Below are 14,133 nucleotides of genomic sequence, written 5' to 3'. Positions count from 1 at the left end.
GCTTGAGTGGATGTGAATATGTACATACTGCCAGTCTGCATTGCACATGGGGTTGAGATGTAATAATAAACTTTCTGAGGCCTCTTTTCCAGTGTAAGATATATTTAATTCCTACTGTTATTGCTAAGAGGATTAAACAGATCCTACTTGTGAGTCACACTGAAAATTGATATTGTTTAATTGATCTCTATATACTTTATACTATAACTGAATGATTGAATTACAATTATTTAGGAATACTGAACAGCTGCAGGTACTGTAGTGAGACTATATAATTTATAAGCAAAATAATATAGGTCAGAAAATAAAGTACTTCTACAAAAAGAAATAGCATTTTTACTATTTCATTTTCCTTTATGCAATTATACTGGCATGTAATCAAACACTGCAGCATTTATGGAAAATGTGAAATATGAAGACTAGGAGATTAAAATCCATCAAAGTATTTCTGCAACAAGAAGCAATACAATTTAGAGAAAAGTTTAAATTCTCCCTAATTCAGACAGTTTGAGGGCTATACAAACAACCACAGGTAGTAGAAAACTCAGACAATTTGCTTCAACACCTGCAAGTACAATTTAGGTTACACTGTGTATATATGAACATGCTTCCTTTCTCCGTTCATAAATATTTTAGCACTTCCAAGTAAGAAGACACACCACGCAACTCTGTACAACAAACTGCTAAGAACAGGTATGGCTACTGTGCACTTTATTTGGTAACTTTCCACTGTTTGGATATTACAGAATGTTTCTATGACCAAAGATGATACAAGAATCCCGAAAAAGTTTCCTTCCCTGCTACCCTTCTGGATCTACTCTCAGAAGAGCAACACTGGAAAGCTGTTCTGAACAGCAGCAGATGATTGTGAGAAGCTATTCAGCTCAAAGAAAAGTCTGCAGAGGGAATTGTAAGGCCTTTGAGGCTCACAGTAAAATAATACATAGATACATGCCCATGTCTCAGAACACCACAGATTTTGCTTATGTAATAAAACAATTCACTTGATGTGCAAGCTTTTGAAAGGTTTAATAGTACCTGAACCACACATATATATAACTGAGACCCAATTTTATGTAATGATATACATCATTTTGTGGTGTGAACCAGTTTTTGCCACATCTTAGTATACTAATGATAATCAGTGAAACTGCTAACATGCAAGTTTTAAATTGAAAAATCACTGGTTTAGTCAGAGCTCTCTTGACCTGAGAGTGTTCATATTACCAGACACAATTTTCTTACCAAGTTACAGATATATTTAGCAGTTTAAATCATACAGGGAAGCCTTGTAGAAGGCATGGTATTTCAGGAGTTAGCAATGTTCAACAGGCCATGTCTGCTCTACTAGGCTTGAGTAGCCTGGATCTTATTCAATGTAATCTATAACCTATAATGTCTTTCGGAATGATGAATTGTAGGTGGATCAAGTATTGATCCTGACCAATAAATTGTTGCATGTTTAGGAGTTAGTGACCCACCTGCATGGCCTTGTCAGTAACTCAAAGAGCAGCAAGAAGTTCTCCTGAGAAAATCTTGTAGGAAGAATTGTTTTCCTGTGAGAAAATTACATAATAGCTCAAAGGTCCAAAAAAGGAAGAGCTTCTCTACATGGACAGGACCTGCTATGCACAGTGCACTGTGGGAAAATCCATCTGGGCTCCTGCAGAAGCCCAGCACACAGAAGGCCCAGCATCTAAAGGGGTGTAAGATCTACCATCTACATTCATCTCCTTATCCTGTTTTATAAAGCAGTTATCTTATTAAAACATTTCTCACTGCGAAAGCAAAGGAATCTGGATGGACCTTCTTTTCATGACCAATCACCTCCCCCCATCCTAAACCCCTTGGTGCAGAACACACAGCTGGAGGATCATTTGCACTCCTTTTCTAAGGTATATCTGTCAAAAAGGTCATAAGCCACAAGGAATGTTTCATACAAATATGTTTTGGGATGTATTTATCCACTATACATTTGTAGTGAAGATCTATCTATGTATCTATCTACCTATATATGTATATGCATGTGTGTGTCTGAGTGTGCATGTACAGAGCTTTATGCATCAAGGTTCTCAAAATCTACACTTATCTAGCAAATGTTTGATCTGCACCATTTAAAACAAGGCCTTGAAAGATAAAACAATAAACAGCTCCTGATTTGTCCTGTAGATTCCGAACAGTTTCCTTACCTTCTCACCAACCTGAAAAATAACTTTTTCAAAGCACAGAAAACTGCAAATAATCTGAAAGTAATACTCAGCACTTCAGATGTATTTAAAGTGCGAAAGGGACCATCACCTCCAAATATTGCAAAAAAAGGCACAGCTAAATATTTAACTTCTAAGATACTTCAAAGTTGAATTCCATTTATTAAGGAAAAAAAGAACCAGAATCACAAAGCAGCAAAAGATCTTACTTGTATGAGGTCCAAGATACCAAGCTCACTTTCTGAAGAATCCACACAGAAGACAAAGTACAAGGTGGCATAGTGTCGATAAATTAGTTTGTTATCAGATCCACCTATTAATCTAAACAGGAAAGAAAAAAGGAAAGATGAGCTAGCAACTCAGGACACACTGCACAAATCCTTACAGTTATTTCAGTTAATACAAGGCCTACTGTTACAGGCTGGAGCATTCCCAAGTCCAACAGTCCAAGTTACATTTACCACACAAAAACAGTTATTGTTGTCCACATGGATAATAATTAATGTATGAACCTTTTCATTAAAATCAATTAATACAGATCGTCAAAAAATGGGTATTAAATGAACTTCCATGCCACACTAGCAGGCACAGTACAGGGATTAATCTGCTTTACAGATTACCAGAGTGAAGGCCTACAAATCCCTCCCTGCCCTTCACAGAGGAGCACCAACGGAAAAAGAAAACTATAATGGAGATTGGCATTTGGATTACATAAAAGGCCTTAAATTGGGTTTATGATACAATTAATAACCAAGAACATTGTTCCATAAAATGTTTCGTATCTTGAGAAACAAGACTGTACTACAACAGTCACGATGCAATGCTACAGCCACAGAGACAATTGTATTTTTATGGACTCACTAATCGTCAGGTCACTGAATGAGATTAAGTCTAAAGAGGAATGTTCTTCCACTCTTCTGCTACAGCCTTCCCAAAAAAGGCTCTTAAATTATAGGAGATGTACAACATATCACTGACATTTACTTTTAAATCTAAGAGGCCTGGTCATAAAGAAATGAAAATATTTTTTAGGCTGAACCTACATGGCCATGAACATCATAACTCGTCCTTAATTCCACAACAGAACTGAATCACTTGTACCATAACTCATTCCTTTAGTTTCTGCCACTGCATAGAATCATAGAATCAATTGGGTTGGAAAAGACCTCCAAGATCATCAAGTCCAACCCTTGGTCCAATTCCAGTCCATTTACCAGATCATGGCACTCAGTGCCATGGCCAATCTCAGTTTAAAAACCTCCAGGGATGGTGAATCCACCACTTCTCTGGGCAGCCCATTTTAATGCCTGATTACTCTCTCTGGAAAGAATTTTTTTCTGATCTCCAACTTATATTACCCCTGGCAGAGCTTAAGCCCGTGCCCCCTTGTCCTATTGCTGAGTGCCTGGGAGAAGAGACCAGGCCCCACCTGGCTAGAACTTCCCTTCAGGTAGTTCTAGACAGTGATGAGGTCACCTCTGAGTCTCCTCTTCTCCAGGCTAAACAACCCCAGCTCCCTCAGCCTCTCCCCACAGGACTTGTGCTCCAGTCCTTTCACCAGCCTTGTTGCTCTTCTCTGGACCCGCTCCAGCACCTCAGCATCTTTCCTGAACTGAGGGGCCCATAGGAAGAGAATACACAGACAAAAAGAGCAAGAAATCTTTTAGATCGTTTTGCTTAAACACATTGCTTTGCATTAATGCTTGGCAGGGAGCAGGGATGGGGCAATTAAGGCTCCTTGTTACTGAAGAGCAGGAATTACACTTACGTATCAGACAAAAATACCACAAACAAAATAGGAAAGCAGAAAGAAATGGCAATGAATAGCAATGCAAGATTCCTCTTCTGTGACTTATTTCCCAATTCTTTCAAACACTTCAGTACACATAGTTCTACACATAAAATGCTGCAGCCTCTGGGTAAACTGCAAACTATAAAGTGATCCTTGTCCTGAAAAAAAAAAATCCTGAAAAAAATATTGAAATAACCATGGAATTGAGCAGTAGGAAGAAAGCCAGAACTGTGTTCTCTTAGTTCATTTTTGTTGAGTAGCTTTTATTTTTTAAAACGCTCCAAATGGTTTCTGTCTTTCAGTTACAGAATTCAAGCCAGCATGTTTCCAATCTGATCTCATCTCCAAGAGACTAATGATAGAACCATGAGTTGAACGGTTAGACAAGAAAAATTTCAATTTAAAAAAATAATAACTAAAAAACGTCAGGAATCATCTTGATCAAGAAAAAAGACACAGCTGACATGGTACAGGTAAGCATTTAACCAACTCTGCGTACAGAAAATTAAGGCGTTAGCAGATTAACTTTCAGTAATCAGAAATTCCCATAAAGAGAGTATTTAACAGACTATGAAAACCTCTACCTCATAAACTGGAGATTATCAGCTTTCTCCATCACTTATGACCACTTTTCCTAGAAGGTGGCTTTTAAACTGTTTACTCTTGATGACTAATAAATATCGTAAAGTAAACCATAACTCCATTTCAGAATTTCTTCAACTAAGGCAAAACTACTTCAAAAAACAACCAAGATAATTCAAGAAAGAACATTTTCTGTCTGTCCTTCTAGAGACAGAACACTTAAGCCTGGCTTTCCTCCCATCTTTCGTTTCCTATATTAAGAAAAACTCTTGTTTGAAACTGTACTAGTTAGCACATTCAAAACCTATTTGTTTTCATTCCTAGTTTACACAGCAAGCCCAAAGCCTGAAAAAAAGGCTAGGGAATATTACTATCAGAGGCTGTCCACTCAAATGTTAGGAGTTCAAGACAAAGCACCAGCAACAAAATATTTTCATTTCCTCAGTGGGTATGGCAAATGCCAATGCCTCTTAAAATGAGACCAGAAAACTTCAGATTGATTATAGGGAAATATCATCTACCTGTTCTTTCCTCATCTTTATATCTGAAACAATTGTAGCACTAGATATGGCACTAGGTCAGCTACAGCACTAGAAAGAAAAGTCTTATGCCTAACACATTTTGATACATGTGCTTCAGTTAGTGAAGAATACACTTGGTGCAACATGGTATCGGCCTTTGTGTATTAAAAAAACCTCCAGCAACATGATATTTACATAACAGCTGTAAAAAGTTGCATTACAATCAGTAGTAATAATGCTAAAAAGCCAGTTAAGTATTGGACATTTATTTCAAATTTGATACTTACAGTCCTCCTTCTAGAAAATTACAGACGTTCTCATCACGTTTCGATACTAAGTGGAAAGTTTCTCTGATAATTTGCTGCTGTGTGTCTTCACTCTATGAAAGAAAACATACTTTGCTACAAAGGATTGACAAGGCACAGCACACAGAGCTAATGAACATAACACAGAGAATATCAGTGACCTCAAACTATCTACACATGAAACCTCAAATTCACCAGTTAACAAGCTGCACAGTTTTTTCTAATTTCAACACAAAAAACCATATTTACAAGTAGCAGAAGAATATATTACTGAGAAACAACTGTGGAAAAGTGATAGTCCTTCAGAAACTTGTTTCAAGAATTCATCTAAAGGTAGTTTCTTCAAGTAAACTGGAAGTCTTCTCAAGTATTTTGAATTTTTTATATCTCAAACTCAGCCTGAACAGCTACAGACATCCTTTGAAACTACTTTTACCCACAAACAGGAAGGAAAACAGTCTCCAAAGCTTGAAGGGGGTGGGGAAGCTAAAAATTCCACAATACATAATTCTTTCAGAAATAGCTTAAAATACATGGGTATCATGAGGAACACTTCTATGCCATGAACTTAACTGTTAGCGAATCAGAAACATCACTTTGGAGTTCTCCCGACTCTTCAGAAACTTATTTTAACTTTGAAATTATGGCCACAGATCTCTGTTTTGAAAGATAGGATAGTACATATAGTCTCCTATTTAATTGCCATAAATCATTATTTTGCTACCTAACTGCAAAATATTACCAATTTCATTTTATGCAGTTTCCAATCTCATCTATATCACGTAAAAAACTTAGACACATTTTATAAGTTTTCGTGTCATGAAAAAAACAAATACCTCTTTAACAGATCTGACCAACAAATCTCTGTAGAAAGCTGGAGATGCTTTCACTTGTAGAAAAAAAGTTCAGATTTGCCTCCAGTACAGATTCAATTAACAATGAAGAATGCACAAGTTTCAAAAGGTCCATGAATAAATCTGTCTTACTGAAATCACACACAAAAATACAAACAAGACAACTGCACCTGTTTCTGTGCACCACAAAGCTTCAGGAAAATCACCTAATCGCTTATTTCTTGGCTTCAGTTGCTACTCACATTTTCAAAATTTCATTCTGTTTATATAGTCACGCCACCCTACTCTAAGCATTGATAATTTCTTCTAAGTGAAACATTTATCAAAGTAGTACAGCAGAATGGTTTTACAGGAAAAATCTGTTATCCTCTGGCCATTTATTCCTCTCCTTCCCCTGCTTCTTCTCCCTTCTTGGACTCTAGGTACACAACAGGAAGAGACATCAGAAAGAGGCAGTGGCATTTGAATGAAAATAAGAATGGAACGTAATTTTCATCTATGTATTTAATTCTTAGCTGCACACTAAGGTGAGGAGGGGAAGTGAAGAAAGAAAAGGAGAAAAAGAAAGAAAACTTCTTTAGTAAGTTACTGTAGCTCTTTGATTGAAGTTATCAAAAACGGAGTGGGGATACAAGGGGAATGCTTATGTATAAGCGAGAATATTCCATCCTAGTTTTTCAAGTAGAAATGGTAAACCAAAGATATCTACTTGGCAACTGAGAAAAAAGGAAACAGGTTCATAAAGCTGCATTAAAATTTCCCAATGCTGACAAAAAAGAAGGAATTAAATTCAGTCATTAATAGGAATGATTTGTATCAGTTACTCTCCTATAATTCAAAGCATGACCGTGACAAACTGAAGTGTCACGATCATCTCTGCTCTGACGTGCTGAAGTAAGATACACCACTTCCAATAAACCATGACTTCTGTACTAACCACAACTGCAAGAAAGTGGCCACAAATCCAAGTAACTGCACTACTGAAAAAGAATAATTTGTTATATAATTTTTAGAAGCACCAGTTGTTCTCCTATGTTTTAATGTGCAAGGACAGCCCAGGAGATCTTAGCCTATTTGCTAGGAAATATAGAATGCTCGAAACATTACTTTATAATTTCTTATCCTTAAGCTAAATTAAGGATTCTACATTTTTCTCAGTTCCCTGAGGCTGCACTTTCTTTTCATTAGATCAAGTGCTTGTGCTGCATTTTCAGAGCTGCTTTGCTACTTGCCTTCTCCCATGGAAGAGTACTATTTTCTATCTAATTACATTTTCATGTCAACTGTATAGTTATAGCACACCGGCTTTCCAAAGGAAGAGGCTCTGTAAGTCCCAACAAACTCATATCCCTCGTTCTGACCCGTCTGCGCCAGCACAGACTCTCCACATCAGTCTGAAAACAAAGCCGAGTTTAGAGGAGCTCTCAGCGCTGGACAAGACTCCCTTACTCCACCTCCGGAGCTGCGGAAAGGCAATTCCCAGTGGGAGGTACAGTGACTGGGGAGCAGCTTTGCTCGCAGCCTTCTTTACCCGCCTCGGCGCCCTCATTTCCCCATTCCCTGCCCCGGGCCCAGCGCGGCCTGGGGTGTCCCGCCGGTGCCCGAGCCCCGCCGAGCCCCGCCCCGCCCCGCCCGGCCCGGCCCGGCCGTACGTAGCGTTGGTAGAACTTGGAGAGCCGCGGTTTGCCGTGGTTGTTGAAGATGAGAATAGCCTTGATCATGGTGGGGCGGGGGCGGCGCCCGGCCGGCAGCACGGTGCTGTGTTCCGCTCCCTCCGTCTTTTCCTTCCTCTTCCCTCCTCCCGCTCCCGCTCCCGGGACGGTGCCGGCGGCGCGCGCGACACGTGCCCAGAGCGCGGAGGCGCGGCCGCTGCCGGCGGAACGGCTCGCGCCGCACGTGACGCGCGCGGCGTGCCGCGTGACGGGACAGACGGCCCTGCGTCACTTCCTGCGGTGCGCGCAGCGCCGGCACCGTCATGGCGGAAGCGGAGGAGCAGCAGCAGCAGCAGCAGCAGCCGCAGCCGCAGCCGCCGCCGCCGCTGCCGCCTCACGCCGGGCCGCAGAGCGCAGGGGATGAGGCCGCGGAGGGCGGGGCCGCAGCGGGGGCCGCCGAGCCGGGTTCGCCCGCCGCCGGGTCACCGGGCACGGAGGAACCCCCGGGGGACGCCAAGAAGAAAAGTAATGGGCGGGGACGGGCCAATGGGCGCCGTGGTGGGCTGGGACGGGCCAATGGGCGGCGGGGGCGGGAGGGGCGGGCTAATGAGCGGTGGGGGCGGGAGGGGCGGGCCAATGGGCGCGGGCGGCGGGAGGGGCGGGCAATGGCCGCGGGGGCGGGCAGGGCGCGGGCCAATGGGCAGCGGGGGGCGGGCGGGGCAGGCCAATGGGAGCAGGGCCGGGGCGGGCCCATGGGCGCGGGGGGCGGGGCCGCCCCGCTGACGCCGCGCCCCGCAGTTGATGTGCTGCTGAAGGCCGTGGGCGACACACCCATTATGAAGACCAAGAAGTGGGCAGTGGAGCGAACCCGCACCATCCAGGGCCTCGTGGACTTCATCAAGAAGTTCCTCAAGCTGATGGCCTCCGAGCAGCTGGTACGGGCGGGCACGGGGCGGGAGCTGTGGTACCCTGCAGCGACATAGCTGGAATGCAGGCTACAATGTCAGCAGGAAACTTGTAGTAGGCGCCACCAGAACTGTCCCAAGCAGACACCAGAGTGTAACACCGAGGGGAGCTTAGCAGTGCAGCCTGGGTGTGCTCAGCTCTGGCCTTTGGGCTTTTTGTCTCAGTTTTTCCATGTCTGATGCTGCCACACAGGGCTGTGTGCACGCTGGGCATCACTGCATCCCGGGGAAACATTCCTAGGCACACTGTACCTGCAGAAGCTGGGAATACAGGTGTAGTATTTGAAAAACAGGCCTAAGTGTTTGGGATTGATTTTCTGAATAAATGTTTGTTTCCTTCAAAACTTACATCTCATACAGTTTAGTCACTGTCACAGGACTGATGTATCTTTTAAAATGGGTAGCTGGGAAGTGTTCCCATTTTGGCAGCAAATTGCCAATATTATTTGTGGGTTCCTTCCTGTGGAACCCTTCACAAGCCCAAGTGGCCTTGTGATAACATTGGAAGAGCTGGAAATACAACTGCACTACTTTTGTTGTTTTGTAGTAAATGTCAAAGTTTTAATTTGAGATACAACATTAAAACTAGACTCGTTAAAGTAGTCAAGTAAAGTGTAAATGAAATCCTTTTGTTCTTGATCTGCAGGATATTATGTAAGCATATAGCCATAAATGCCTTCTTTTTTGCCTGAAAATCATGGTGGGTTTCCTTTTCCAAGGCTTAGTTATAGTGCAGGTTATTAACTGTTCATGAATATTCTCAACAGTTTGATTCAGTTAATTGTGATCTCATTGTCTCAGGAAAAAAAACGTGGGAGCACATAGCCTTCCAGTGTGGTTTCAGGAACAAAGCCCTAGGAATTATGTAGCTGTTACTTGGGAGTAGCACATGACGCCCCACTGCCTGTTGCTACCTTGCACTGCAGATGTCAAGGCCCTCTTTGACATTGTGGAGTCACTACTATATGTGTAAATGCATTTGGAGGAGGAAGTGAGAAAGAGGACCTGAAAAAAGAACAAAATAATTGTAATTTCTGTGATGACTCTTCTAAATGAGCAAATCTGGAATAGTGTGAATGGTTTGGATACTTGAAATAAGCAAGAACTAAACCAGGATGTTCACTTTGTGCTGCTGTATGACAGACTAATAGGTCAGTTTGCAGGAAAAAGAAGTCAGCACACTTACTTTGGCTTGGTCTAGTTGGCCAGACAGAAGTGACTCCTGGAAGTTGTGTTGGCCCTCCATGCTGAAGTGAGGATGGTATTTGGTAGTATTCCAGTGTGTGCTGTAAAGGTTATAGAAGAACTTCGACTGCAGAGTGTTTCTTCTGTCTTCCCTATGAGATCTGTGTGAAATCTCTATCTCTTCTCTTTTGTTTTCTTGCAGTTCATATATGTAAATCAGTCTTTTGCTCCATCTCCAGACCAAGAAGTTGGGACCCTCTATGAGGTGATTTTCACCTTAAATAACCTTTCCAAATGTGCCCTTACAGTAATAGCTTGCATTTAATGTAGTGTAAGTGATATTTACAGATCTATATGAATGTGATCCAAAGGGATGTGACTCCATATAGTCTCTGGAAATGCATTCCTTCACGAACAGCATGTTGTCATGCCTCCTGTTATGATGGAGAGCTTTCTTATCAGTAACAATATTCCATGGCACATTGACCTGATGGGAAGGGTTTTGATTGTTTTGTCTCATGTATATGCTAGCCCATGAATAAATGTAACAGCCTCTGTTTTTGTTTTTTCTTGCAGTGCTTTGGAAGTGATGGCAAGCTAGTACTGCATTATTGCAAAACTCAGGCATGGGGATGAATTACAGGCAATACAATTGTTTACATATTCTCTTCAAAAATGGAAAAAGGACTAACTTTCTTAAGCTCAACCTGTAAACACAGAGCAAGAAGGATTTTTGCATTTCTGCTTGTGCCTGTAAGATGCAGGTGAATAGCATAAGCAAAGAGCTACCTAGGCTGTCTGATCATGTGGTTTATTTATGATGTACATCTGAGTTGCAGAGAAAACACCTTCATTTGTAGAGCAGAGCCAGCTCTCTTGCTGCTGACTTTTTAATTTCTGTATCTGAAGGGAAGCTATTTCATCTGTCTGGAGGACTGGCTGGACAGCTGTGTCTGTATGCTGTGCTGAAGATAAATGTACCTTTTTTATTAAAAGTAATGTCTGTTGTACATGTAGCCTGGAATTCAATTTATTTCTGTCATGTACATCTGTTTCATGCATTCTGTTCTTTAATGAAAGTCTTCATCTGATGATACATGAATATGAATGTCCCTTATCTCATGTTGTATCAAGACAGTATTTTGATTTCTTTTTTCTCTTGATGTGTAGGTATTGGTGTACAGTCTTAACTACTTCACTCTGTGCCTTCATCATGTCCGTAGTGCTCATTTACATGGCACAGCATAATGATAGGCCTCAAAATACTTTCCTCCCACACAAATTGTGTAGTGATTTGTTGAAGGCTGAACACTTCAGCATTATCAAGGTGTTTCTTCTGAAACTGTTTAATGACTTGCATCTTTAGTTGAACAATGGAACTAGCTGTTGTATGTTCAGGTAATGAAGACATAGACATGAGGTGCTAAAAGCCTACTCTATACATTTTCTTTTTGGCTGCTGTAATTTTCGTGTTTCATCAGCTGCATTTTCCACCAAGGAAGTAGAATGCACTTGACATCCTTTTGCTAAATCATAACAAAGAGGCTTGATTAGGAGTTTGTTCCATTATGGAGAGGACTTAGTACCTTGACTAGGGTACTGACCTTTGCTTTTGTTTGTTGGGAGGTTTGGGTATGAGGGGTGGGGTTTTTTTTGAGTTTTACATGTCTGTGTTAAAGTCTTCAATGTTTGTTTAAGCTGAACTAAATTAAATGTTAGTTGTTTGCTTGCAGAACGTTCTTGTGCTGGATGACAGTTTTGGTCCCTGTCATAATCCAGTTCTTCAGCAGACACAGGCAAAACAGCCTGTTCTAGTTTAAGGGAAGTTTTATAATAGTCGTGAACTATTCACTGCTATTTCATATATAATTGGCTCTTATGTGACTCTACAACCCGTGTAGCAGATTTTTTTCCACCCTTAGAGGACTTATGGAGAACTAATACTCAACTTACTGATGTTGCTGCAGTTTTCATGCAGCTTGCAGGTAAGCCACAGACACACAGGCATATTCCCTGAGTCCTTGTTGTATGAATAGTTTGATATATTTTACCATGCTTTAAATGGAAAACCTGGATTCACTGGGTTAAGCTGGCAAGCCAGAATTGGTTCTAAACTTAAAAACTTCCAATAATCCGTACTTTTGCCTGCTCAGAACCTTGATCTCATGAATCTCCATCTATTTAAGAGAACTATTGGAATGGTAAGCATTCTGATTCTGTCTTGGGGAGGAAATTGCAGCTCAGGTACTGTAAGGCCAACAAAACCTTGCCAGCCACTAGAGGGTACACAAAGACAAAAGTATTTGCATAGTTGTTCCGAGATTTTTTGTATCAATCTTTTCATAGTATGTCCACTCGCTGGCCTTAACAAATACAGGTAGTCTGTTCTCCAGTGTGACTGTATGTTTACCTAAGATAAGCTACAAGTCTGGTTCTCTTTGAAGAATGTTCTATTGGTGCCTTTCACCTCACTTGATCTTAACAAATGAAACTACTGATAAACGGCAAATGTGCTTTTCAAAAGTGATGTAAGTAGGTTGGTTTGTGTGTGTGCATTTGATTGGTTGGTTTGTGTATATTTGGGGGGTTGTGTCTTGGTTTTGTTTTAAAATAATAAAAACATTAAGATCTTGAGGAGAAGGAGAACTATAGCTCATTGTATCATGCCAGCTGATGGTAGAAGGTTGTCATATGAATCAGTGGATAAATGTTAGCCTCTGAAGTTGAATAAAATTGTTTGCTTCGATGCCTTGAAATTCCAGTAATGTAAAAGCCACAATAATAGTTTGCATTTCTTTAATGCACCAAGAGCATTTTTGGACTTGGATGACTTACCCATGAAGATCTGAATTATTTCTTTAAGACTCATCTTGTTCCTTGAATAATAGTTACTTATTTTTGCTCCAGCATTTTTCTTGTCTTAATTTTTCTGCAACCCCAACTAATTATTTCTTGCCCCCTACCTTACCAGTATACAGTGACTGCTCACCTGATCCAGGTCTTACTTTCTTTTTCCTCAGTGCTCTAAGTAAAGGCTGCCTTTATTCTGTTCCCTTTAATGACTGCCAGTTTCAGTTCTAGTGATTTCCCTCATTTAACTTCTGTACCTTCTTTATAGAAACAGTCTTCCTTTTTGCCACTTTTCCATATAGTTTTGTGCCTTCGATCAGGGGGTAGTCAGTGCTTGTTTCTCTCTGGTAGCTCTTTAAGGAGCATGGAGTTGGGGTGTGACTAAGTGGCAGAAACTTTTCCTTGTTCATAATTTTAATCCACAGACTAGACTGCAAACATCGCAAGGAGATAACGTGTCAAGGGAATAATTAAGTGATTCCCAGTAAGTTGCTTGTAGAATTTGCTAAAGACAAAAGGTTGCAAAATACATGTTAAATCTTGTTAAATCTCATACTTTAAAAGTGAATGTTACAGCATCTAAAATCACAGATGATCCTGAAATGCGTATCTCTTTAAAAAGAATATTTTCAGTAAATTGGAAACATCAGAAGCTCAAGTAGGACACGAACTGTATTGCGTACACCTTGAGCAAAAGTGGTGACAGTCGTTTAAGTGACTTCAATGGCTAGAGTGGCAGAAAAAGATATGAAAGTAAGTGCTGACTCTTGGACAAGTCTGTGAAAGCTGTAAAAGACAAAAAACCCCAAACCTGTAGATTTACTCAGTGTTGTATTCCACCCAAAGATGCTGCAGTACTGAACTGCCAATATTTGTAATGTAATTTAATTCACTTGATTTTATGTAATTGAATTAACAGAAAGGGCAAACTGGAAAAATTCAGCCAGAGAAGTAAAGATAAGTATTGAAAAAGAAAATTATACTCGTTTTAGGAAAGCTTAGTACTTTACAACATCCCAATACTAAAAACCAGTACAAGGCAAAATTCACTTATCCTGTTTCAAGTTAATAATCACTAAGTACAAACCCTTTAAACTGGGAGGCACTATTTATATATAGTATTGTAACAGTTTAGAGAGTAGCATTAATTATCAATTTGTAATTTGTAGCTTGAATTAATCTTAAAAGCACATGGAAAATGTGAAGGAGCCAAATGACAC

The 14,133-nt window shown here is 40.7% G+C and overlaps 2 protein-coding genes across 4 annotated transcripts in view; one reads left to right on the top strand and one right to left on the bottom strand.

Moving 5' to 3' along the window:
* AP3S1 (adaptor related protein complex 3 subunit sigma 1) overlaps positions 1 to 8,377 on the bottom strand; it is a 29,799-nt gene extending 21,422 nt beyond the window's left edge. The window contains exons 1-3 of one of the 3 annotated variants that reach the window (XM_071580637.1): positions 7,914 to 8,377; positions 5,390 to 5,481; positions 2,417 to 2,528 (exon numbers count right to left, since the gene is read on the bottom strand). In XM_071580637.1, the coding sequence (XP_071436738.1) occupies positions 2,417 to 2,528; positions 5,390 to 5,481; positions 7,914 to 7,982 (273 nt within the window). In that variant the 5' untranslated portion in view covers positions 7,983 to 8,377. The remainder of the gene's footprint in view (positions 1 to 2,416; positions 2,529 to 5,389; positions 5,482 to 7,913) is intronic. The other 2 variants (XM_071580638.1, XM_071580636.1) reach the window with 2 other exon arrangements.
* On the top strand, positions 8,201 to 11,073 carry ATG12 (autophagy related 12). Its single transcript, XM_071580639.1, has 4 exons — positions 8,201 to 8,438; positions 8,712 to 8,848; positions 10,266 to 10,328; positions 10,640 to 11,073. The coding sequence occupies exons 1-4, from the start codon at positions 8,237 to 8,239 to the stop codon at positions 10,697 to 10,699; spliced, it is 462 nt and encodes a 153-aa protein (XP_071436740.1). The 5' UTR covers positions 8,201 to 8,236; the 3' UTR covers positions 10,700 to 11,073.
* Positions 11,074 to 14,133: the final 3,060 nt, after the last annotated feature.

Source organism: Pithys albifrons, chromosome Z (genome assembly GCF_047495875.1).
Source record: "Pithys albifrons albifrons isolate INPA30051 chromosome Z, PitAlb_v1, whole genome shotgun sequence".
NCBI classification, from domain to species: domain Eukaryota; kingdom Metazoa; phylum Chordata; class Aves; order Passeriformes; family Thamnophilidae; genus Pithys; species Pithys albifrons.
The sequence above is the reverse complement of the archived record's forward strand: the minus strand, read 5'-3'. Positions and strand labels throughout refer to the sequence as shown.